Source organism: Lynx rufus, unplaced genomic scaffold, assembly GCF_022079265.1.
Source record: "Lynx rufus isolate CCGP_SWC_20201006 ecotype Redwood Valley unplaced genomic scaffold, mLynRuf1.p SCAF_27, whole genome shotgun sequence".
Lineage (NCBI taxonomy): Eukaryota > Metazoa > Chordata > Mammalia > Carnivora > Felidae > Lynx > Lynx rufus.
Window position 1 is genome coordinate 15,134,206 of NW_025814842.1, and position 26,325 is coordinate 15,160,530.

Genomic DNA, 26,325 nt, shown 5'->3' on the forward strand with positions numbered 1-26,325 from the left:
TAGTAAGAGAAAAAAAAGACAGAAAATAAAAGGCAAGCAGTGGAGGTTTTTGGATTATACTCATGAGTAAGAGTTAAAGGGACAAACCTATTAACCTTAACCTATTAAGAGGCTGGAATTCTAATTTCAGTAAATCCTAGTGAGATCTGGTATAAAGTTACCTTAGGTGGCACTGCAGGTAGCTAACTCTATGTGTTAAGGAGAACATTTTAAAATATGATAAATTAAATGAATTAAATAAAATTTACCCCCAGGATTTTAATTTCAGACTCTGGGTTTTAAACCCCAGGCTCTGGGTTTGTTGAACCACAATGGAACTCCAAAGTCAACAATTCAGTCATGGGTCAAACCAAAAGAAAAAAGCAAAGGCTTTATTTACTATGCATAAACACAGAACAAAACAAATTTGCAATTATGTGGTGACTGTGGGGGAGTCTAAAAATATCACCGCAAGCAAGGAACAGAGAAATAGAAAGTAACTGAATAGTACCCATTACTAATTAAAGATTTATAAAATGTTATTAATATTCTCTATGAATACAGTATTTGTAAGAGCTTTCATGATTCTCTAATTCCAAATTTCAATCTGAATTTTGCTCTAAGTGCTAAATTCTTCAAATGTGACTTTTCCTTCCACATGGATTTTTTTAGGATATGATCTTTACTTTCAGTAAAGAAACCAATGTGTTCAAAATGCAACTCTACTAAGTGGGACCATCTAAAAAGATGGGCAGGAAGTGATCTGTGCACTTCTCTACTCCATCCTGGTCCTCGGCCCTACATCCCAGCACACCCAGAAACTGGAAACCAAGAATCTCCAAATAATTACTGCCTTTCTCCCAGGGAAAGACAGAGAAGATGGACTTGGATTGTAATGGGTCATAAATACAAAAACGGACCTAAAACTGAGGAATCCTCCAGTGTCTTCAATGTCTACCAGATATTTTCAAAGTACATAAAATCAAAAGACGATAATTTTCCATCCTGAGCTAGGAATAGGAAGAAATAAAAATGCTCTTCATGGTAATGTAAAAGAGAGGTTTCGTTCAGTCACTGCACCTGGTCAAAGTCTCCCGACATCTAGAGACACGACTCCAAGCTCCAAAGCTATAGAAGCCATCTCATCAGAAAGGCTCTTAAAACTGCTGGAGATGAAGCTAATAAACTCTAAGGGTTGCTCAAATTCTATTTTTGTGGTTTTTAACATTTCTAACTTGTTACAGGCAAAACACATTTTTTTTCTCCACTGTGTGGCTGGAGGAAGTGAAGGTGCAAATGACTGAATATAAATGGTATTTATTTCAATCCAGTATCTCAGACTAGAAAGGAACTAACGGCATAATTTTTTTTTTTTAATTCCTATGAAGGTGGCAAATGAGTTTCTGCCACATACACTGGCTTCTTGCGGCCACATCCGAGGAGCGACCAGCTTCCTATTGCCATAAATCAAACCAAACTCAGAGTCTCCGCTATCTTCATTTCCCAAATGCACTAATAAAGGTCTTCAAATGTCAATTTGAGAAAGTGCTTCCTTCTTTCTGGTTTCAATAAGCAGAAGAAATTAGCTTCTGACCGTTCTTTTAATTTCCCTTTCCTCCAAACTCTTTACATAAATCAAACACAATGATTCTCATAAAAAGGTTCAACTCGAATCTCCAAAATGACAACACCTAAGCTAATTTTTTTTTTAAATGAGCCTTGAGATGAACGGCTGTGAACTACTCCATTCAAAGGAAATTGGAGAGGATGAAGTCTACAAAGTGGCGGGAAAGAATGCCCACAGGACCCTTAGTGATGGAGGGCTGATGACTTCCGGGATACCCATTTGTGGTAGATCTCAACCACTTCTAACGCCAAACCACTTCTGGTTAACAAGCAAATGTTCCCTTAATACTATGTGAAAATTCAAAGTAAATATCAGTTAAAAAAAAAAAATTGAAAATGATGGTCATTTTTCCAAATGTCTGTTCAAACCACCTGGGTCCCCTTGCTTTTTTCCTCCCCATTCCTTTGGCAGGTAAAAATCCATGATCGATTACGTACACAAGAACAAATAATTCGACCTCTCAAATAAGCCCCATTAAGTGACATCAGTTCCAACATGGTGTCTAGGACCATCACGAACTTTTTAAAAAAATCTTACTAAAAATACTGTAGGGGTGCCCGGGTGGCTCAGCCAGTTGAGCATCCGACTTCAGCTCAGGTCATGATCTCATGGTTTGTGAGTTCAAGCCCCGTGTCAGGCTCTGTGCTGACGACTCAGAGCCTGGAGCCTGCTTCAGTCTCCCTCTCTCTCTGCCCCTCCCTACTCGTGCTGTCTCTCAAAAATAAAAAACATTAAAAAAATTTTTTTTAATAAATAAAAAAACACACTGTGCTGAATGAGTATAAAGAATACTATTTATTTTAATAACACATACACATACATCACAATAACGTAAGAATCCTAAGGCACCAATGAAACCATTAGTCTAGGTATTAGAAATAAAACCCACCTCTATTTAAGACAGACAAAGATCATCTTCCCCTCTATCTACATGTTCATATTCAGGCCTCCTCCACTTCAAACCAGGCAACAAATAACACCCCCCACACCAAACAAAGCCCAAAGCTTTCTGTCTCCCTTCTCCTCCCAAGATGCCATGCGTTCTCTGTCCTTCTCACAAACGTTATGCAATCTGCCTTCCGTCTCCACTAAACCATTGAGATTACTTCGGTAATGGGCATCGATAACCTTCTGTATGTAAATATTTGGGGGCCCTTCCCTGAAATTAACTGACTTCTTTTATCTTGATGATTTTCTTCTTCTTAGGTTTATTTTGCTGCCACTTGGAATACTTCGTTCACTGGTGTAGATTACTAGACACCTGCTAATACCCACTCTCCACTTCCTCCGTATCAAGCAGAATGCCTGAACTACTTAGGGACAACGGTGCACTCAGCTGTTGTCAGATTCTACTTTCCAGCCTCCCTCAGCAGGATGTGCCAAGGGTCCAAGTTTTGGCCAACAAGATGTAAAGGGAAGCGTTAGGCAAATCATCTTAAAAAGATGTGGGGCGCCTGAGTGGCTCATCGGTTAGGTGTCCGACTTCGGCTCAGGTCACGACCACATGGTTCATTCGTGGATTTGAGCTCCGCATCAGGCTCTGTGCTGACAATGAGGGGCCTGCTTGGGATTCTCTCTCTCTCTCCCTTTCTCAGTGCCCCACCCTTACTTGCACTTTCTCTCTCCCTCTCTCTCAAAATAAATAAATAAGCTTAAAGAAATAAAAATAAATAAATAAAAGATGTGCCCTCCTTGCATCCACCTCATGGTGCCTCCTCAAAATGAAGGCTGGAATGCCATCATGATGACCAGAGCTCTAGCAAGCATTCTGGACCACGGAAGTAAACTTCAGAATCAAAGTCCTACACTGAATGTCAGAGGATAAAGATAGGAACTTGGGTCTCTGATGATACTGTGAAGTCCCTGAGTAAAACTCACTCTTTCCTGTGTTTCTCCTTTACTATCACACTACTACCACATTTATAACATTCCAACCCCAGATGTGGGGGAATTTTTCCCACACTAAGCCATTAATGTGACACCAGCTGGGTATCCTACAATTCACCTCAATTCTAACACTACCTACCTGGAGACAGAGCCAGATCCCACAGGTTAAGGGCTCAGTCCCACAAAACTGTCCCATTTCATATGCCAACTACAAGTCCAGGTGCTCCTGACTGATCAGCTATGAATCGGCAAGTCCCATGACTTCCTTGGGTTTAATTTGCTACAGCAGCTCACAGAACTCAGAAAAATAGTTTACTTACTATATACCAGTTTATTATAAAAGGATATGATAAAGGATACAGACGAACATCCAGATGGAAGATAGGTGTGGCACAAGGTATGTGAGAAGGGCCAAGGAGCTCCCGTGCTCTCTCCAGGCATGTACTCTCCTAGCCCCTCCATGTGTTCAGAGCCCAGAAGCTCCCTGAACACACAGCCATACCTCTGGGATTTTATGAAGGCTTCTTCACATAGGCATGATAGATCATTAACTCCATTTTCAGTCCTCCCTTCTCAAGAGAATGAGATATGGGGCTGAAAATTCCAAGCTTCTAATCATGGCTTGGTCTTTCTGGTGAATAGCCCCCCTATTGAGGAGCTCACTGAGAGTGACCTCATTAGAACAAAAGACACTGCTATCACCTAGGAAATTCCAAGGGATTTTGCAGCTGTGTCAGGAAATGGGGTCAAAGACCAAATATCAGAACAAAAGATGCTCTCAGTCTCAGTGCTTTCACCATTTTAAAAAATTACAAGGGTTTTAGGAGCTCTGTGCCTGGAAGCAGGGACAGAGACCAACATACGTATTTTCTCTTATTTCAGAGACACCATATCAGCCCTTGGTTCAACTATATTTGGGCTTCTGTTGACAACAGAAGAAAAGGCATTTCTAATTTGATTATCCTACTCACTATTTGGGGACCTGTTACGTGTAGTTCATTTGAATCCCAAGTGATACAATTCACCTTTGGTTCCTAGATATCGATCCAGTATTCTGATTTACACTATTTTATTTTTTTATTTGTTATTTTTAAAGTTTATTTATTTATTTTGAGAGAGAGAGAGAGACAGAGAGAGAGAGAGAGAGAGAGAGAGAGAGAGAGAGAGAATCCAAGCAGGCTCCATGCTTTCAGTGCAGAGCCTGATGCAGCGCTTGATCTCACCAAGTGTGAAATCATGACCTGAGCCAAAATCAAGAGTCAGATGCTTAACTGACTGAGCCATCCAGGCGTCCCTGATTTACACTACTTTACAAACATCTGTAATTGTACTTTTGATTTTCTTTTACCTAATAAAAACTGAAAGTTACTCTTCTGTATTACCAAGTGGTTGGGCTTTGTTTCTCTAAATTTTTGTTGGTCTTGCCACGTTGTGTTCAGTGTTCTATAAATGGCATATCTTTATTTTCTGTCTCCAATGCCAAAGAAGAGCGATCTCATGTGCCTTATTCACTGATTCTCAGTGGCTAGAAAAATTGTGACCAAATATTAAGCACTGAATAAATATTTGTTGAATGAATGAATAAATGCACTTTGTGCAGTTTAGATTTTTTAAACATTTGTTTACAGGCTAGTATATTACATTTTATGCACACATAAAAGGGGATCATGATAAAAATACTAAGAAAAGGGGCGCCTGGGTGGCGCAGTCGGTTGAGCGTCCGACTTCAGCCAGGTCGCGATCTCGCAGTCTGTGAGTTCGAGCCCCGCGTCGGGCTCTGGGCTGATGGCTCAGAGCCTGGAGCCTGTTTCCGATTCTGTGTCTCCCTCTCTCTCTGCCCCTCCCCTGTTCATGCTCTGTCTCTCTCTGTCCCAAAAATAAATAAACGTTGAAAAAAAAAATAAAAAAAAATACAAAGAAAAATTGATAAATGTTAGAGTACTAGCAAATAATAAAGCAAGATTGCATCATAGAACTGAAAGACATTTATGTCGCAAAGGAGATAAAGTTATACATGCAGTATGATTACAACTATTTACCCAAAACCCAAATTTATGCCTAAGAACTATAAAGATAATAAAAGAATACAAGGGCACGTAGGTGGCTCAGTTGGCTAAGCGCCCGACTTAAGCTCAGGTCACGATCTCTTGATTTTTGGGTTTGAGCCCCAAGTCGGGCTCTGTGCTGACAGCTGAGAGCCTGGAGTCTGCTTCAGATTCTGTGTCTCCCTCTCTCTCTCTGCCCCTCCCCTGCTCACACTCTGTCTCTTTCTCTCAAAAATAATCATTTTTAAAAAATTTAAAGAGAATATAAGTAGCATTTCTCTAAACACTATGAATTTCAAAAATGCAATTTAAAATACAGTGGGCAGCAGAAAGACATCCAGAAAAAGTAGCCACAGGACAAACCAAGAAACAGGCTCTTAACTACAGAGAACACAGTGATGGTTACCCCTCAGAGGGGTAGGGGATGAGGGAAACAGGTGATAGGGATTAAGGCACCCACTTGTCAAGGTGAGCACTGGGTGTTGTATGTAAGCGTTAAATCACTATCTTGTGCACCTAAGCGAAGTAAGTCAGAGACAAATAACCATATGATTTCACTCATATGTGGAATTTAAGAAACAAAGCAAACAAGCAAATGAAAAAAAAAGAGAGAGGCAAAACAAGAAATGGACTTTTAACTATAGAGAACAAACTGATAGTTATGGGGGGGACATTTGGGGTGGGGGGAGGGAAGGAGATAGAGATAACAGGCGATTGGGATTAAGGAAGGCACCTGCCCTGACAAGCACCTGGTGTTGCATGGAAGCACTGCATCATTAAATTGTTCACCTGAAACTAACATTACACTGTATGTTACCTAGAATTTAAGTAAAAACTTAAAAAAAAAAAAAAAAAGTGGCCACAGGAAACACACACCCAATACATTTCAAGATCCATCACAATAGGAACACAGGCACCTCCCAGCTAACAGCAGTAATCTGTTCCTGAAACCTAACATCATACACAAAAAAATAAAGCATATTTCCCATTATTTTAAGTGAGAGAAATTAAAATGCTACACATCAACTCAAAACTGTCAAAGACTTTCTTAAGATGAAACTAAAACAAGGTAAAATGCCCATAAATATAATAACCACTGTACCAGTCTATAATATGTGTTCAACACTACTTCCGGATTTAACAAGTGAAAACAAACACGGTTAACAGCAACTGCGCAGTGAAGGACAGTGGCCTCTCACGCTGCCGGCACAATCCAGAAGCCAAGTCCCCTCGGCCGCAACCTGGTGAGCTTTTCAAATCATCTACACTGGACTCTGATGATCTACCCACTGTATCTGGAATGTCATTCAGGACTTTCCTTGCATCATCATTTTGTTTTAAATGCTATGTTATGTTTTGAAAAAATATATAGATTTTGCCCTCATAAATATACCAATTAAAAACACTGTAGTGAAAGACTCATATGTTCTATGAAATCTGGAAATTAAAGAAAGGTATTGTACTGGGAAACCAGCACCCTACAGGGAAATGGTCTGTAGTTATGCCTATTTTTGGAAGAGGTATCTCTTCCTATATCCTTCAGATAATCTGATGATATACGAGTCGAAGGTCAAAGGGTAGGTAAAATTCTATTAACTTGTGGATAGCTAGATCTTTAAAACCCATTTATCATTTTTTGAGCTATAGTGTGTCACTACTATTCACAATCATTCAAGCCACAATCTACGCAGGGCTGACCTTAATATACATCAGGCTTCATATAAAAGCCACTTGCTCAAATGGAAAAAGGCTGGCCCTGAAAGCCATCTGTCCAAAATGGATATTACTCTATATATTTGGTTATTTAGACCATCAAGTTCTAGAAATTTCTATGGGATAAATTACCCACTACCACACTAATGACCTACATAAAATTACAGCTGACTTTAAAAATAAAATATACATTTTTCTTCTCTAATGTTATCATAGATTTTATTTTTGGTGAAAAGTGGAAAACTTGTTAAAATATCACTCCTGACCCCATGGTTATATAGCTATTATGAATGTTTTTGTTCAACATAATTTTTAAGTGAAAAAAGTATCTAATTGGAATATACATTAAAAAATGCCTTTTCACCTTCAAATGACTATTTGAGAATGTTTTTAGAACCACAGATTTGAACAAATTTTTTTGAACTGTTGGTGTGCTAGGCACTAGCGAAAGCTCTAAGACCATTTTGCATTTTTTGATTGGCAGAGATCAGGGTTGTTTTTTGGTTTTTGTTTATGTTTTTTTTTTAATTTATTTTTGTAATGTCTATTTTTGAGACAGAGAGAGACAGAGCATGAGCGGGGGAGGGGCAGAGAGAGAGGGAGACACAGACTCTGAAACAGGCTCCAGGCTCTGAGCCATCAGCACAGAGCCCGATGCGGGGCTTGAACTCACGAACCGTGAGATCATGACCTGAGCTGAAGTCAGACACTCAACCGACTGAGCCACCCAGGCGCCCTTGTTTTGTTTTGTTTTGTTTTGTTTTGTTTTGTTTTGTTTTGTTTTTTTACCACAGTTGAGGAACCTCCTTCCCAACACTGGTTTCCTCTCTTGTCATTCCACTCCTCACCCTACCGACCCCCTTGCTCTTGGATTCCCGCAGAACTGAACCTGCTAACAAGCCACACAGGCTTTCCGTATCTTCAAGCTCGGCTCTTCCTTCCCACTGGGAACGCATCTTAGTAGTCAGTGGTGGCTCTGGGCTACTGGGAGACCAGGGTTGGAGGGAAGCTTACTTTTAACTCCATATCAATCTGTGACCTTTACAGATTATGCCCTAATAGTAACTGATGGTTAACGCTCTGGCTCAGCTCCCATCACCTCCCGCAGGAAGCTTCTGATCCCAGTGTCTCCCCGTGTTCTTGTAGCCCTTGTGCAACCTCCTACCCCAGCACTGGTCACCTCCTGCTGAAACCGTCTATTTGTCCCCAGAAGACTACAGTTCCTCAAGGGCACCAGGCCATATCCAATTATATTCCTGGGCCTAGCACAGGACTTGAAACATAATAAACTCAAAGTAAGAGGTGGCCGACATAAATACAGTAAAACCAGAGTCTCTAAAATGTTGACAATCATTTGTAACCAAAAATCATTCTAAGAGGCAGATGACCACTATTTAAGTCTGAACTAATTTCATTAACAAGAGCATTAACATTAGTGAGTTCACGTGCCAACCAATGAATGTACTAGGCGTTTTACACGTGTAACGTCATTTAATCCCCGAATGGCGTCTGGCATGTAAGGAACCCCTCTTAACCCCATTTAACTGATGAGGAAGCATGGTCTTTATGGACATTTAGCAGGAGTTTAGCCAAGGTTACAAAGCTGATATGGTGCTGCCGTGGAATCAAGTACCTCCACTATGCTCACTTTCTGAGGACTGGAAAGATAGCCCTGAGGTTCCAGTCAACCACTTTGACCAAGCACTAACTGCAAACACAATCACTGCCCAAAAGCCTCCAAAGGGTAAAACACTAAAAAGCAACAACAAGAAAACAAACTGGAGATAGAACGCGAAAAAAAAGCCAATGTTTTTCAGTGAACACTGTAAGAAATGGTAACATAACAAGTTTAAGATGACCAATCACTAGTGTTGGCTAGAATATTTAGGACAAACAAATATATGTAATGTTGAAAAAGTGCTTAAGATGAGAATGTTTCTACATGAGACAATTAACATGTCCTACTTTCTATAACCCACTATGTCCTGATTTACAATCCTATTTTAGCTTCTACAACACCTTCCCTGCTTTGGTCAAGCAGTAATGACTGTTAATACTAGAAAGAAGAGGAATTTGACACAGTATTTACAATTATTTTGCCTAGAAAAATTATCTCCTTGAGGCAGCTTCTGATGGTTATCCTTTTTAAAAGTAAGAACACTCTTGGGAATGCAAGCTGGTGCAGCCACGCTGGAAAACAGTATGGAGGTTCCTCAAAAAACTAAAAATAGAACTACCCTATGACCCAGCAACTGCACTACTAGGCATTTATCCACAGGATACAGGTGTGCTGTTTCGAAGGGACACATGCACCCCCATGTTTATAGCAGCACTATCGACAATAGCCAAAGTATGGAAAGAGCCCAAACGCCCATCGATGGATGAATGGATAAAGAAGATGTGGTATATATACACAATGCAGTATTATTGGGCAATCGAAAAGAATGAAATCTTACCATTTGCAACTACGTGGATGGAACTGGAGGGTATTATGCTAAGTGAAATTAGTCAGTCAGAGAAAGACAAAAATCATATGACTTCACTCCTATGAGGACTTTAAGAGACAAAACAGATGAACATGAGGGAAGGGAAACAAAAATAATCTAAAAACAGGGAGGGGGACAAAACAGAAGAGACTCATAAATATGGAGAACAAACTGAGGGTTACTGGAGGGGGTCTGGGAGGGGGGATGGGCTAAATAGGTAAGGGGCATTAAAAAATCTACTCCTGAAATCACTGTTGCACTATATGCTAATTTGGATGTAAATTTTAAAAAAATTAAAATTAAATTTAAAACAAAAAAAGAAAAAAAAAAAGAAAAGCAAGAACACTCTGAAAACAGACGAAGAGGAAAATGGCCAAAGATCTCCCTCCACTTTCAGACACTCGGGTCAAAAAGAATTAAATTGTATGGCTGTACCATAATTTATTTAACTGATGGATATTTAGTTTGCTTCCAATCTTTTGCTATTATAAATAATGTCACAATGAATAATCTTGCATATATGTTACTTCACGTGGATGTTAACTAGGTCTCAGGGTAAATCACGAGATATGAACCACTCACTCAAAGGGCACATGCATTTTTTATTTTAATAGATACCATAAAAGTGTCCTTCAAAGATGAGATTGGACCAATTTATATTCTCACCAGAGTTGTGTGGGAGTACTTGTTTCCTCACTGATATTTTTATCTATATTTATGGGCCATTTGCATTTCATTTTCCATTAAGCATTTGTATCTTTGTCTTATTTCTCTACTGGGTTTATTATTCTTTTGCTTAATGATTGGTAGTAGCATTTTCATCAAGTTTAAAATCGGCTGGTACTTTTTAAACTTTACTAACTGTTCACTTTATTAACTTTATTTTAAACTTTGATTTAGAAATCTTTTTTCCAAAACTATCCCCATCCCAAACACACCATCATATAACTGAGAAAAATTCAAGGAAAGAAACGAGAGGCCTGACTAGTATTTCGTAAGTTCTAAAGGCAAAAAACAAGGGCTCTTTCCCTCTTATGTTAACCGGTCACGAAGGAGTGTAATGATTCACAAAGAAAAGAATCCTAAGAGACAGAAACAGGGCTTTCTTTTCATGTATTGAGCATTACAGTTTCTCGTGTTTTGTGACTTAAAGTTGTTATTTGGAGACACTGCAAAATACATACATACGTACATATGTATTTCATATACACATAAACACACAGATACCACAAAAACATATATGCATATACATGTGTCTAAATATATATGTGTATGTGTCTAAGTATACTTGCTTTAAGTATTACAAATATTTGTCCCATTTTAAAAATGAAGATGAAAAAGGATCCACAGATTATACACATGAAGTAAAGCAATAGGTTAGATTATGTGCTGCAGATGTTTGTATCAAAACGCTTTTTATTTATTTAAAAAAAATTTTTTTAACGTTTTATTTTTTGAGAGACAGAGAGAGACAGAGTGCGAGCAGGAGGGGACAGAGAGAGGAAACACAGAATCCAAAGCAGGCTCTAGGCTCCAAGCTGTCAGCACAGAGCCCAATGCGGGGCTCGAACTCACGAATGCAAGATCATGACCTGAGCTAAAGTCGATGCTTAACCAATGGAGCCACCCAGCTGTCCCTCAAAACTCTATTTAGAACCTCTCTCCTGTACTGAATTTCTCCTGCCTCTAAAGAGTCAGAGTTAAAAAAAAAAAAATTAAAAAAAAAAAAAGTTATTCTGGTCTAAACAGTCAAAACAGGTAAACTTGGAATGCTTTAAAATGCACATATCCAAAATATATATAAATTTAAGTCTGCATTTTCATTGAGTAATTTTTACTTAAAATAACATATTTTAAAATTTCAGAACGTGTATAATCCTCAACTTGAAATGTAGATTACACATTTCCATTCACCCTTTTTGGAGAGTTGTAAGTATGTTAGCATTTATTAAGTCTTACTCTGCTTTCTAGGCCTTTCCGGTAACACTTTCTGTAACAATTCATCTAATCCTCACAATAACCCAGTCAGGCGGGTGCCCTATTATCCTCATTTTACAGATAAAAGAATTGAAGCATGAACGTGCTGCCTAAGGTCCCAAAGCTCTCCAAGGTGGAGCCAGCATTCAAAGACAGACAGTGTGGCTCTGGAGCACAAGCTCTGTCAAAAGCCTGCAGCAGGCCGCGCCAGGATCTACCCCATCGTCTTGCTGCTCTACCAATGTTGAGAATCAAGGTTGATCTTAATAGCAAAGAAGTTCACGCTAACAAAAGCATCCAAACTGTCCAACTTATAACCTCTTCCACCTTGAACGTGTGCTGCAGCCCTGGACCACGTGAAGAACACTCTGCCAGGTGCAAGATGGCCAGGGTCCCCATTTGCCTACTCTCATGGCTTTTGATTATGGCTAAGGACAACTGTATGCAAGCATCTGACCCTATCCTTACCAGATTTCCTTGATCACTTTCCACTGATATTCTGTGGCTAGAGATGAGACCTTTGTTTAGAAGGTCTACCAAAGTGTTCCGTTGGATGAATACAGGATGATCTGCCAGCAGTACCCACAGATTCTCAGAAATCACTGGATGTCCTTGATTGGCCAGGAGGGCTACCCAGCTTGGTACCCCACATTCCCTGTTTGGCATCATACAGATGCCTTGGCTAAACACTACACTTCCTAGCGTTCATACAAAGCAGGGAGCCACAGCTGGTCTAAGGCAGCCCAACCTAGGAGGCCCGCAGAATCCAGGATAAATTGATACAGAAGGGTACTGACAAGTAATAGTGATATCCTGGCCTAGAGGGTCACAAAGGATTTTGTCACCCTCCGGGGTTTAGAAGTGTCTACACATGCTCTAGAAATCAAGGCTCAAGAAAGCCAAGGCTCTACAGAACAGGGTATCAGGGAAGGAACTCTACTCCTGTCTGTTTAGTGCCATGTCGGCAAAGCAGGCCCTCGGCCACAGTGGGGTAGCTGCCCAGAGGCTTTCTCAAAAGCCACTTCATCTATTTAACAAGAACACAAGGCCGATTCCAGATCAGCGGCCATCTCCCAAGTTTCTCAGTCTAAAAGTATTTCTCAGTGCTCTGAGATGAAGAAGAGGGGCAGGGGGCAAGAGCATGGGACTTTCTGTGCTGCTGAGATAAGGTCGTTTTCAACAGTGGCTGTGAGTACTTACTAAGCACCAGAGTGATGAAGATACAGACCCTCCTGGCAGGATGCCTGATGCAGGGGGCTCTTCACGGATTCCTCCTACAGGCCATCTCACAGGTTTCTTCTTTCAAGGCTAGGTCTGAATGCCCACCTCTAGACACACAAATCTATCCAATGGGGAAGTCCCAACGTTCAGCTCTGCAGACTAAGTCACCCAGCAATGCTTCCCTGAGGCTTTGTTTAAACAGGCAACACGGTGTTGAATTATTCCACCCCTGGAGTCCTGGAGTCCCTTTTATGCGGGTTTAGGAGCATTTCACCCAGTAGAAACAGCAAAGGGCACTTTACCATGTTCTGCTAGGTAGGGCTACCAAATATATGGTTTAAAATTCAGTTTGGAACATTCTGTAATTCTCCCCTTAGAAAAGGATGAAGAAAAAGACTTAGTCTTAGAAGCGAATAACAATAAAGAAGGGGTAAACTGCAAGACAGTAGGAATTCTTTTTTTGTTTGAGAGTAGGAATTAGGAAGGCTTGATTAGAATAATCTTTAGTCCCAGCCCCTCTCTTTCTAAAAGTGGTGGAGGAAGGAGGTTATTGGAACCAATCAATTCTCAACCAAAAACACCTCTAAGAAAACAGGAAAACGTGCAATTTTCTTCCACTCACTAAAATATGTTAGTTTCTAACAGTCAATCATGTTTACATTTTCATCATGATCTCACTATAATATATTGATACACAATACATGGACCTACATATGGACCTACATTTCATCAAATTACGAAGACTACTGTCAGTCTCCACAGCTCATCAGGTAGCACTCTGAATCACACATTATTATGAAGATTAAGTCCAAAAATACTTCCTTCCCATGTGAAACAAGGATCAAATTATGAGTAAGATGTTATTCAGATCAGATGAAATCTTCCCTCAGTGCTAGAATATCTTGGCAATAGATCATTACAGAGCTACAGAACTGTAATGTTTTCATAAACTTTTGCTGACCCATGAAAATCTCCACCTCTTCACATCATCTAGAAATAAATACGTCTTACTGTCCCGGTTCAAAGAATAAATAAAAGAAGGGAAAATGGTAATTTTAGGCAACAGGACTAACTTCGATCTTCCGGATATAGAGAGTACTGACTGACAAAATGGAGCACTTTGGAACCAAACCCGAGTTCAAATACCAGTTTTCAGGTTCTGATATTCAGTAGCTGTATCCAGATTCTCAGAAACGGTGACCTCCACTGTGGCTACAGAGGATAAGCAAACGCTAACAGGTAACAGGCCAAACAACTTCATAAGCCTCAGTTTTCTCATCTGTCAAATGAGGGTGATTTCAATATCTCCCTCAGAAGAAGTGTGCAAAGATAAAGCAATATGATGCACATAAACGATTAGCAGGACTAGAACTTGGCAATCATTTAACAGATGTTAGCTGTCGGCGCTTTATTATTAAACACAGAAACTTGCAGTAATGCTCTCTGCAAGATCAAAGGTCTGCCTTATATTTATTTCAATTCTGAACCTAGCCTCCAGTGTCACCAGCAAGGCTGGAGTGGCGCGGGCCTGGCTCCCAGGGGCGAACACCCAGGGAGCTGCTGGTCGGCGGGGGCCGAACTCGCGAGCCTGTGCGAGTTTGCTGGGTAGACCCTGGAGGCAGCACACACTTTCCAGAAAAACACAGGTATTTGGAGACCTAAGCACGAAACACAAAGGCGTTTTTTAAAAAGTGTTTTAACATTATAAGTAAAAAGGAAATTCGGCTGGGGTGACAAAAATGTTCCTAAACGAAATGGTGGTGATGGCTGCACAGCCTCGTGAATGTACTAAAAATCACTGAATTGCACGCCCTGGAGGGGAGAATCTCATAGTATGTAAATATATACGTCAAGTAAAAAGAGAGACACGGACACAGAACATTTTCTCTCTCCATTTCACTGGTTCTGAGGAGTTTTTATCCAGTTGTTGCCAGGAGGGGTGGGGGGCAGGTACTGAGGGGAGCCGGGCAGAACCAGGAGTGGTTACCCGTATCTTCATCAACTTTAGTGTCTCTGGCCCAGCAGAAATCTGCAGCGCTCTTCTCTAGGTTCTCTGACGAACCGGATGTATCGATCCTGTGGAGGCTCACAAAGTTGGAGGAATAGTGTCTTTTTATTACCTTCTAACATTTGTTTACATAGCCCATGGTGGGGGGTAATCATTTCTGGAAACCTGAATACCAGCATACATGTGTTCTTATATTCATTCTCTTTATTTATTAAATGTGCCCTACAGGCAAAGCACGATGGGAGCCGCTAAGGATACGGCAGAGAACGAGACAATGTCCCTGCCCTTGTGAGCGTATGTGCGTATGTTCGAACTGGGGAAGAGACCCACGATAAACACACAAGTCAGGTAGTGACCTGTGCTATGTGACAAACAGACAGGGGAGAGGGACAGGAATACTACCAAGGAGGGGAGCTCCTTTACGCAGGATGGTCAGCGAATGACTCTCTGATGACAGGATATCTGAATGGAGTCTTGAAGGAAGTGAGAAAACAAACCGTGCCAACGTTAGGGAAAGGCCATTACTGAAAGAAATAATCAGAAAATGTATATAAACAACCAATGGAAAAATAAGCAAGGTATGTAAAAGTGATTAAGGAAATGACCCAGAACATAAGAAGATGCTCACTTCACTAATTAGAGGAATGCAAAATAAAACCACAGAGGCCAAGTCACATCCATCAGCTTAGCAAAATTTTAAAAGCCAACAATACTACTGGCTTGTGAGGATAGAAAGTGGAAACTCATACGCTTCCCTCTGAAGTACAGCCACTCTCCTGAGTACTATGAAAAACAACAAAAACAGAAAATCCAGTTGAAGATGTGTATACCCTACAATCCAGCAATGTTCACGCCTAGGTGCAGACCCTAAAGAAACTACTACGGCACAGGTACATGAGCCTCACTTTCACTAACATTCACTGCAGAGCTGAAAACTACAGAAAAACCTAAATGCCCATCCACAGGAGAATGATTAGTACCTTGTGGGATATTTATAGGACGGATTGCTATGTAGCAGTTTCAGTGTCTCAAAAGCAAAACGTAGCAATGCGGGTACATCTCGCAAATATAATATTGAACCAACAAGCAAAAACTGCAAGGAGGGGAGGACTGGGGTTATTGGTTAATGGGCATACGGTTTCAGTTTGGGAAGATAAAAATGTTCTGGAAATGGATGCTGGTGATGGTTACACAATATGACTGTATTGAATACCACTGAACTGTATATGTAAAAATATTTAAAATGGTAAATTTTATCTTTTAAATGGTCAAAAAAAGGAAAAGTTGCAGAACGATATTTATAGAATGATACTATTATGTAAATAGTTTTAAAATATGGAAAACAGCTGTTTATGGAAGTGTAAATAGAGTGAAGTATAAAAATAGCATGGAAAAATAAACACAAAATACATACTGATTACCTCTGCAAGAGAGGGAAGGAAAGGAAATATAATAGAAAAGGGGTTCACAGGGACTGCAACTGAGTTTATAATCTTTTATTTCTTAAGCTAGATGGTAGTTACATTAGTATTTACCACCTCATGTACTGTACCTTTTAAGATGTCCAAAATCAATTATATACACAAGATTGGTGATAGAGGGCGTTATATTTTAAAATTTAAACACAAGCACTCTATGATATTTTTAGGTGTTTCTATCTAGACCTTATGAGGAAGGCACTGTTATCAACCCCATTTTACAGAAGAGAAAACTGAATCCCACGACCAATATTACACAGCCAAGAAGTGGTAGGAAATAGGATTCAAACCTGGGTGGTCTTGTTTCAGAATCCCAAGCTCATAACTACTACACACAACAAATCGATGGGAAACAACTGAATACACATCACGACGGGAGTGGATCAATCGCATTCTGGTTATCTGGCAACTGTGTGTTGACCTGTGATTAAGAGCTGGGAATACCATGGTGGGCACAAAGACCTCACATACACTCTGCCTTCTCTCAGGGATCTTTCAAGTTCGTAAGTGCTGGGTATGGGCAGTGTGGTATATAAACCAGGGAGGGGGAAGGAGGGAGTCAGGGAAGGCCGCCAAAGGCAAAATTAAATTGTTATATCCAGAAAATAGGCAAAATTAATCTATGCTGACAGACGTTGATATTTTAAATAAATATTTTAAATATGGTATTATAAATAAGAAGTACTGTTGTAAAAATACGTATGGCATGATTTCATTTTGTAAGTAAAATACACATACATATACATACACACAAGAGTTAAAACCCCGGAAGCTACGCATTATAGCGATAGTGTTTTTTCACCTTTGACTTCTGGTGACATAGGAGTCATCTTATTTTCTTCATTACAGTAATATTTATTTTCAAATTAGCACATATGCTTAGATAAATTTTTATCCGATAAAAGGAAATACCTTTCATTTCTTCATTAATATTGTTGCTCTTGGTTCAAAAAGTTAGTATTTATTACATTAATATCTATTGTCCCCATTCAACCCACTACACAATGGCTTCTACACAAAACACTGTACTTCTTTTTGCCATAGTCATTAGAGACTAACTGATAGACCAAGTTTCTTTTCCATCATACTTAACGTTCCCCTTCTCTTTCTGGAACCGAACTGTTTCCTTGAATTGTACGTTAACATACATACGTTCACTTGCATGAAACTGCACCAACACCTTTATCAAATTCTTCCCAGACTCACTCCCCATATGCTCCTCATTTTGAAAGCTTCAAAATTTGTTTTCCCTACAGCTCCTTCTTTGGCCTTCTCTAGACCCTTCTTGGACAATTCCGTCCACCTGTTTGCCTTTGACAAACTGCTACAGAGATGACTTTCACACCTACATGTTCCTACTGTGACGTTCCTGAGTCCCCAAGATTGAAGCAATTATCTGCCTGACCCAATCACCCAGTGCCTCAACATGAACCCAACATGCAACACGTTCATCTTTCCCTAGAATGAGCTTAGGCAGAAGTCACGTCTGGAGAAAAATGTACTTATGACAGAACTTCCTGGCACTGGAGGGAACCAGTCAGTTTGTAGACACTGGCTTTGGATGACACCGCTGGAGAGATCCAAGCACGGCAGTCTTGGTCTGATTTCAAAAGTGGCTAAAACCAGGACATGGTTTTTAGTCAAGCAGAGGAGGGTATGGTGGCATTAAACCCAGGCTGGACAGGGGGTGCCTGGGTGGTTTAGTCGGTTGAGGTCATGATCTCGCGGTTTGTGAGTTCGAGCCCCGGGTCGGGATCTGTGCTGACAGCTCAGAGCCTGGAGCCTGCTTCGGATTCTGTGTCTCCCTCTCTCTCTGCTCCTCCCCCACTCATGCTCTGTCTCTCTCTGTCTCAGAAATAAACATTAAAAAAAAAAATTAAAACAAAAAAAAACCAAAAAAACCCAGGCTGGACAGAATCCACAGCCTGGGAGGCCCGTCCCGTGGAGCGGGCTCATGGGTAACAGATGAAGGTAAAGGGCAAGATAAAGTCTAAAAAAAGATGACAATAAAAAAACATATGCAGACCACAGCCAGATGGACAAAGACTGAAGAGCAGACTTTGGCATCAATGCTGGGAGGCAGAAATAAAGAAAATGGGTCAATAAGCAGCAGGACTAGTCAGAACGATGGAGGGGAGACTTGTTCATCCCAAAAAGGAGGTAAGGGAGAAGATATGCTCTTTCATTTCATCTAAGATACTCTAGATTGTAAGACACACAACAATGAAAATAGCAATGCTACCGACTAGGACATGCCATCTCTGGCTGCACGTGACTTCAGAAATGGTTTTAAATGACAACGTGTGTATGTTGCAACTCACGAGCAGCACAGGCATCAAGGCTCCCTCGCGAGTGTGATAAAGACAGGAATTTGACTTTACTGCCAGACACGCACAATTGAAGAAGTGTGCCAGAACATGACACACTCTCACTAGACCCCCCTACTGGCCAACAAGCAGGAAACCGAGTGAGTAGGAAACAACCCAGTGTTCTCTCCTATGTGTCTCCCTTTCCACTAAGACAGAACACATCCAGCCATTGAACATGTGGGCAGTTTTCCCCCACAAGCAATTCTCTGTGACACCAACTGGGTGTTCTACAACTTAACTCATTTCTGACACTGCAGCACACTTTAGACAATGTCAAGTCTAGGTTACCACGTGTGCTTCTGACCTTCCTCCCTCAGGTTCGATTAATTGGCTAGAGCAGATTAGAGACCTCGGGAAAACACTTACTTACATCTACCAGTTTATGAAAGGATACAGATGAACAACCAGATGAGGAGGTACACAGGGTGAGGTCTGGGAGGCTCCCGAGCCCAGGAGCTTTTGTTACTGGGATTTATGGAGGCTTCCTCACGTAGGTATGATCAATTATTTACTCCATTTCTAGGCCCTCTCCCCTCTCTAGAGAAATGGGGAAGCACAGTGGGGTGGGGGGCAGGGAACCCACAGAAAATTCCAGCCTTCTGATTAGCTTCATGTTTTTGGTGATGAGACTCAATCTACGAGCCACTTAGGAGTCCCCCCAGAGTCACCTCATTAGAACAAGAGATGATCTTCGTGGTCTTATCACCTAGGAATTTACAAGGGTTTTAGGAGCCCTATGTTAAGTATGGGGTCAAAGGTGAAACACTAAAACAAGATGGCCTTACCACTTAGAACACTACAAGGGTTCTAGGAGCTCCGTGCCAGAAACCGGGTGCAGAAACCAATATATGTATTTTCTGTGATCTCACGCTGAGGTGAAAAACTAAGCTGTCTTTAACACGAAGGTCATACAGAAAAATTAATAGCATGAAAAAATGCTATGACCTCATGTTAACAACAAAAAGCAACATATAGAATTGAGTTACCTATGTAAAAACGCAGTCCCCCCACCCCCCCACCCCCGTCACCAAAGGATTAAATAGAAGTACTTTAAATGTTAGCAGTCGGTGTCTCAAGGTCCTGGATTTATAAGTAACCTCTTTCCTTGCTTCTTTATACTTCTCTTTACGTCCCCTGAGCTTCCATAATGAACACATAATGTTTTTATAATCAGAGATAAGGAAGTCAAATATTAAATGTTTGTTTTTTAAGCTGCAAATTGTGGGCCACATGGATACACTGGTTTACCTCTTATTAGATACAAATCTACCTCATTAATGTACAATAAGCCTTTCTTAACAATGAAACTATATTAACTCTAATAACATCAGGTCAGAGCATGCTCACATTTGCGGAAAAGAGTGCTAATGTTCACTCTTGAGATCTAAGAATGTGTAATGCAGACAACTATTTTTGTCTTTCTTTTCAAATATAACGTTTCAAGGATATCAATACCACTGCTTATCCTGCTGGATCTTCAACCTGGCATAACAATGTGCAGCAGAAACACATCTGGTCACACAGCTGATAAAAGTCTCCTGCCAAAGGCAGTCAGTGTTGTCATTGACAAGATGGATTTTTCTTTTAAAAAAAAAAAAAAAAAACTGTGTGACAAGTAGCTGTCGTGGACGGAAATTGAAGCTAACACATTTTTTGCTGTGTTACCTTGATGGAATTGCTTTTTAGCCCCATATACTCAAGTACCAATATATCTCTCTCCTCATATTTGAAGCAGAACAATTTGACAAAGGATAAAGATCCAGAAATGAAAATACTATACTAGCCATGAGTAAAAAAAACAAAAAAACAAAAAACAAAAAAACCCCAAATACCCTACCTCTTTCTGCTTTGGGTTACACTAGCTCATAAAAACGCTGAAAATCTTGGGACAAATCAAATTTTTCTGTTTATAAAGTTCAAGAAATTCTTTCAATTCTAATGCCTTTCCTTGCTAAGCCTAAAACAAATAACGAAAAGTACTAACGTACTAAAAGCCTCAACAGGCAATAAAGATAATAATATAAATGCATAGATGTTCTAATTAAAGTATCTAAAGTCACTTTCATTTAAAATGTTTTATTTAAAAACTCAAATGATGCCAGATTACAGTAATAACATGTTGGAGCCTAGCTAATAAGTATAGTTACAACATAAGTGTTATTTTTGAGTATTAAACAGCAGTAAAGCAGAACTTTGATAGTATCTACTGTAACAGTAATATTAGATATTCAGAAGGAAGTAACAGCTAGATCTAGTTAATTTAAGAGCAGTTCCCTGTCACAGATCTTTCTTAAATGGCAACATGAACAACACAATAAGAAACATGCACTCTAATTGCTACAAAATGCTTAGAAAGCACTTGCCGTAATCTGCCAGGATAGTCTAACAGCCCAAGGAAAATCTTCCAACCAGAGTTACATGGACACAATTTATGACGTTACATGTAAGAAGCTCACAGGTTAGAAAATACTGCACAACTTTAAATTATTTCATTACTCTCAATGAGTCAACCCAGAGTACTTACAACTGAATAGGATATCTAAGGGCTTATAACTCCAAGCAAGAATACATTTTGTGGAAAATTTTGGCCAAAAGAAAAAAGAAGCTATTAAGCCATTCTACTAATGCCTGCTTCTCATCGTCCACATCTGACTCAGAATACAGCCTAGGTAACAATCTCAGATGGGTCCGATAATGCCAGCTCCTGCTGTCTGGCTTCTATCTAAGTGCATTCTGACTTGTACGCCATGTATCTCCTGTCTCGGCAATGAGTGAAGGGGATAGAGCTGAGGGTGAAGTCCAGAGATGAAGAGACTTTAGGAGCCCAAGAAGCACCTGGCTTGCCAGCTTTCTAAATAATCCAAGACCGGTCAGATGAGAAACCAAATGCCTATTTTGCATTACCTAAATACTGTCAGTGCTAATTGCCCAAAAAGGCACTGATTTAACTTCTCAAGCATAAAATGGGGGAAGGGGGAGTTTTAATCATCTGAACGGCCCAGAAAATGTATGTATACATCTTACCACAACAGAGCTCTGTTGAGTTTCCACCCGTTTATTCTTTCAAGAAACACTTTTCAAGTACCATAAGATGTGCTGTGCAGACTTCGAGTGGAATTAAGACATGAGTAAGGAATTCAGTTGAGAAGAGAGACGATGAGATAAAACAGCAGAAATAATGTGTGTTTATAGATATAAAACTTAAGGGAGACAGGGGCAGCTGTTTGCAACTGGAAAAGGCTTCAAAATTGAGGTAATAATGAAGTTGAGCATGGAAGGTCACACACAAGTCAAAGAAATGGAAAGAAAGGACAATCTCGGCTCTGGGGAGGTAACCAAAGACTTGGAAAATGTAGTGGGTGCATCTGCAGAGACACCAACATAAGCAGGGAAGGATGGCCTTCCTGGGGCCAGACAGGGTGGGTCAGGAACGGCAAAGTGAGTAAGGGCTGGGCAAAGGAGAGAGAGGGAGGTTTTCTGGGACAGTGAGTCCCAGATGGGGCCGGCACATCAAAAGCCACTTGCAATGTTTAAAATGCAGATTCTCAAATGCCACTAGGAATAGGAAATTGTAATTTTTGAAGCTTCTGTGGTGACTCTCATTATCTGTCATGTTTGAGTAAAGTGTGAAGGACTGCAAGGCAAAAGCAAAGAGAACAGGACAAGGGAACGGCTATGAGAGAAGAGAGGCAGAACTAACAGAAAATACCAACTGTTACAATATGGGGTTAACGGAAAAGAAGAATCAGAAGGTTACTTTAGGTCGAAAAGAATAGGAAAGTAGCGGGGCGCCTGGGTGGCGCAGTCGGTTAAGCGTCCGACTTCAGCCAGGTCACGATCTCGCGGTCCGTGAGTTCGAGCCCCGCGTCGGGCTCTGGGCTGATGGCTCAGAGCCTGGAGCCTGTTTCCGATTCTGTGTCTCCCTCTCTCTCTGCCCCTCCCCCGTTCATGCTCTGTCTCTCTCTGTCCCAAAAATAAATAAACGTGGAAAAAAAAAATTAAAAAAAAAAAAAAAGAATAGGAAAGTAGGGGTGCCTGGGTGGCTCAGTCAGTTAAGCGTCAGACTCTTGGTTTTGGCTTAGGTCATGATCTCACGGATCAGATCATACAATCAAGCCCCGCGTTGGGAGCCTGCTTGGGATTCTCTCTCTCCCCCTTTTTCTTCTACCCTTCCCCTGCCCGTTCTCTCTCCTTCCCCCTCTCTCTCTGCCCTCAACCCGCTCACATGTGCTCACTCTCTCAAAATAAACAAAAGACTAGGAAAGTAAATATGACCTAAGAGAAGACATAAAAGAGGGCAAATGCTGGAAGAAAAAGGCATTAAATTTGGAAATTCTGAGGCTGAGTCCCTTATAGGTAGGAAATTTGGTCTTAGAAATTCAAGAAAATTAATCTCGTATTTAAACATATACTATTTGCTGCTATCTCTTCTAGGGTAGCTATGAACTGCTACTTTACTATGTTTTATTAATTAACTTTGGGAGCATGTATCTCTCTCCCTAAATACATGAAGGACAAATTATACATAAAAGGCAGAGTGCTACAAACTTAAGAGGAACTCAATAAATATTTATTGAATAATCAAAGTGGGTGGAAGTCTAAAACAAGGTTGAAGGTTTTTTTTTAAAAACCACCTCTCTCCACTTCTTCTTTTTTCCCCCCCCTCTCTCTTTTAAAGATGTCATAATTCTTACCTTTGCTGCCAAGGCTTTTAAGCTGTTGAGGAATCTCTGCCAGAAATCCTTGAAGAGTGGGCGGTCAATTTTCTTCAGGCTATCTTTGGTGCTAGCATCCACACTGACATACAGCTGTGTGACTGGTTTGAGGTTCCTTCATAATTTGAAAAACAAAACAAAAAACAATAGGGAAAAAATTATGCCCATGTCAGGCTTGTCATGCTGTAAAATTTACAATCGATAATAGATGGGGTAATTCAACATGTCACGGGGTCTAGCAATGATTTGAATGATGTGGTACAATAGGCTGTCAGTTGATTATTTCTAAAATGGACTGGACACTATCCTTAATAACCTGAAAACATTCAATTACTTAAAACTGGTCCCTCTTCAAACAGTATATAGTGGAAAATAAACAAAATGAGCTCTAGCTTCAGGTCAGGTACCATCAGCCCAGGGCAATTAGAAGGGGCTCTCAGACTTAAGTTTCCCCGTGAACTCTGCCGTTCAAGAATTATACAGCTGAAATGTCACCGCCACATGGGGTCCCTGCTGACAGGCCACCTCCCATCGTCACTTCCCTGATGGAAGTTTCCTAAGGAACAAGAAACAACCCCAAAAAGCTTAAGCCTTCCTAGAAAGGCACAAAGCCACACCAGTAGCTCACCTATGCCTCCAAGAGCCAGAGTGAGTTTAAAGTCCAGCCTTGCATGGGCAAAGCTCCCTAGCCAGGGAGCCTTAAGCAATGCAGAGCTACAACAACAACCAAGCCCTTACAAAGGAGCACAACCCCCAAGAAAACCGTACGTTGCAGATTCTTTTTCTTCGCCTTCTTGATCAGTTTCCATGAATACCACTCATTCTCCACGTCTCTCAAATTCACGGACTCATTTCATTAAGTCATTCTGATCTACTATCCTATTTGCCAGTTATGCATCGAGCCCAGATTGTGCTCTTTCCAAAACCTCTCTCCTCTCCCTTCAAGTGGGTCTCATAATTCATTCCCTTCAATAAACTTGCAACAAGAAAGAAACTTCCCTTTAATAATCCTTTGACCAAATTTTCCCACTATTAACTTTCTATAACTATTCCAGGATTTGTATTTACCCCTGGAATGTTATTTACACGTTTTTGTTTCAAAGTCTATGCACTTTCAAAAACTGAAATATAATTCACATGCCATGAAATTCACCATCAAAGGGGTTTATATGCTTTTTGTATCTATCAGTATCGGTCTTATCTGTCGTTGAGTGTAAGACCTTCAAGGGCAGGAACCATAGCTTTCTTTGTACCCAGCCTTACAGGCAGATGCTTAAAGCTACTTTTTACTTGATATTGTTGACTTCAGCTAACAAAGCTTCTGAGGGCATGCAGGCCACACAAACGCTTACCACGATCTAGCTTAGTGACATATGGAAAAATCACAGGGGTCTGAACCCGAAGTTATTAAAAGTAGAGAAGGTCTGACCAAAGTTAAGAAAGAAGTGATTACATATTGGCAGACTCATTGCTTTAATCCCTCTCCAATGCTGGCTACAAAGGGAATCCTTAAAAGTTCAATACTGTGTCACTACTGAGCAAAGGACATCAATTACTGAAAATGAAAAACAGGAGCATACTTCTGTCTCATCATTCCTTTTCCTGGGAGCCTCTTTAATAACAGACAGGGCATGCTACCTTAAATGGACTCATGTTTTACAAAAAAATAAAAATAAAAGAGGTTGTCTTAATGGATACCGTTGGCTATCATTATCTGATACTTGCAGGACTTTGTCATAAAGCTGCCTAATGCAAAAATGGGAACTGACCTGACCTTTTCACTATGCCTCCAAAACTACTTAAGATTATGAACAGTAAATTCCAAAGGCCCTAGTTATTTTACAAACCTCCATCAGTTGCAAAATGGGAAGCCCTGAACACTGACAGTACCAATAAGAAATTTTAGTCAATACTAAATATCTGAGATGCTATAATCAAGGAAGTTTATTGCTTGCTCTTACCAAGGAGCAGGCGAAGAATGGAAAAGAGGAAAAATTCCTAGGAATTACAGAACTTATTCCTAAGGGACTCAAAATATTAAAAGTACTTGGAGAAATTTTCTGAGCCTCAGGGATCTTATATGTGCCTGGTACTGGCCTCTATTCCCCAGGGCAAGCAATGTGGTTCTCAGCATGGTCATCTACCTATCTCCATTCTATACAATGATAGCTATCATTTTAGTTCCCCCAAGCAAGAGAATGTTATAACTTTAAAATCATGATAATAATTTGTGTTTGAGAATCTAACATTGCTGCTGAAAACAATTAAAAAGGACCACATAATAAAAGGGAAATACAACTGAAAGCCTAAACCCCACTGAAAATGCCCAATGCACCTTCATATGATTACTGTGGTGATCCTTCATCCTGCTCATTTTTAAAAAAAATTTTTAATGTTTATTTATTTATGAGAGGCAGAGAGAAACAGAGTGTGAGTGGGAAAGGGGCAGAGAGAGAGGGAGGCACAGAATCTGAAGCAGGCTCCAGACTCCTAGGTGCAAGGTGTCAGCACAGAGCCTGACGCGGGGCTCGAGTTCGCTAACCATGAGACCATGACCTGGGCCGAATTCAGATGCTTCATTGATTGAGCTACCCAGGCGCCCCTCATCCTGCTCATTTTATATCTCTAAGTTAAGAATGATCAAATACATAGGGGTGCCTGGGTAGCTCAGTCGGTTAAGTGTCCAGCTCTTGATCTCAGCTCAGGTCATGGTTTCATGGTTTGTGAGATCAAGCCCTGCATCAGGCTCGAAGCTGACAGAACAGAGCCTGCTTGGGATTCTCTCTCTCTCCCTCTCTCTTTGCCGCTCCCCCACTCGTG

At 40.5% G+C, this 26,325-nt stretch overlaps 1 protein-coding gene across 1 annotated transcript in view; it reads right to left on the reverse strand.

The window, feature by feature from the left end:
• Nucleotides 1-26,325, reverse strand: part of LOC124519297 (S-adenosyl-L-methionine-dependent tRNA 4-demethylwyosine synthase TYW1) — a 213,882-nt gene that overhangs the window by 59,716 nt on the left and 127,841 nt on the right. The window contains exon 13 of the mRNA XM_047089449.1: nucleotides 23,485-23,620. Within this exon, the coding sequence (XP_046945405.1) occupies nucleotides 23,485-23,620 (136 nt within the window). The remainder of the gene's footprint in view (nucleotides 1-23,484; nucleotides 23,621-26,325) is intronic.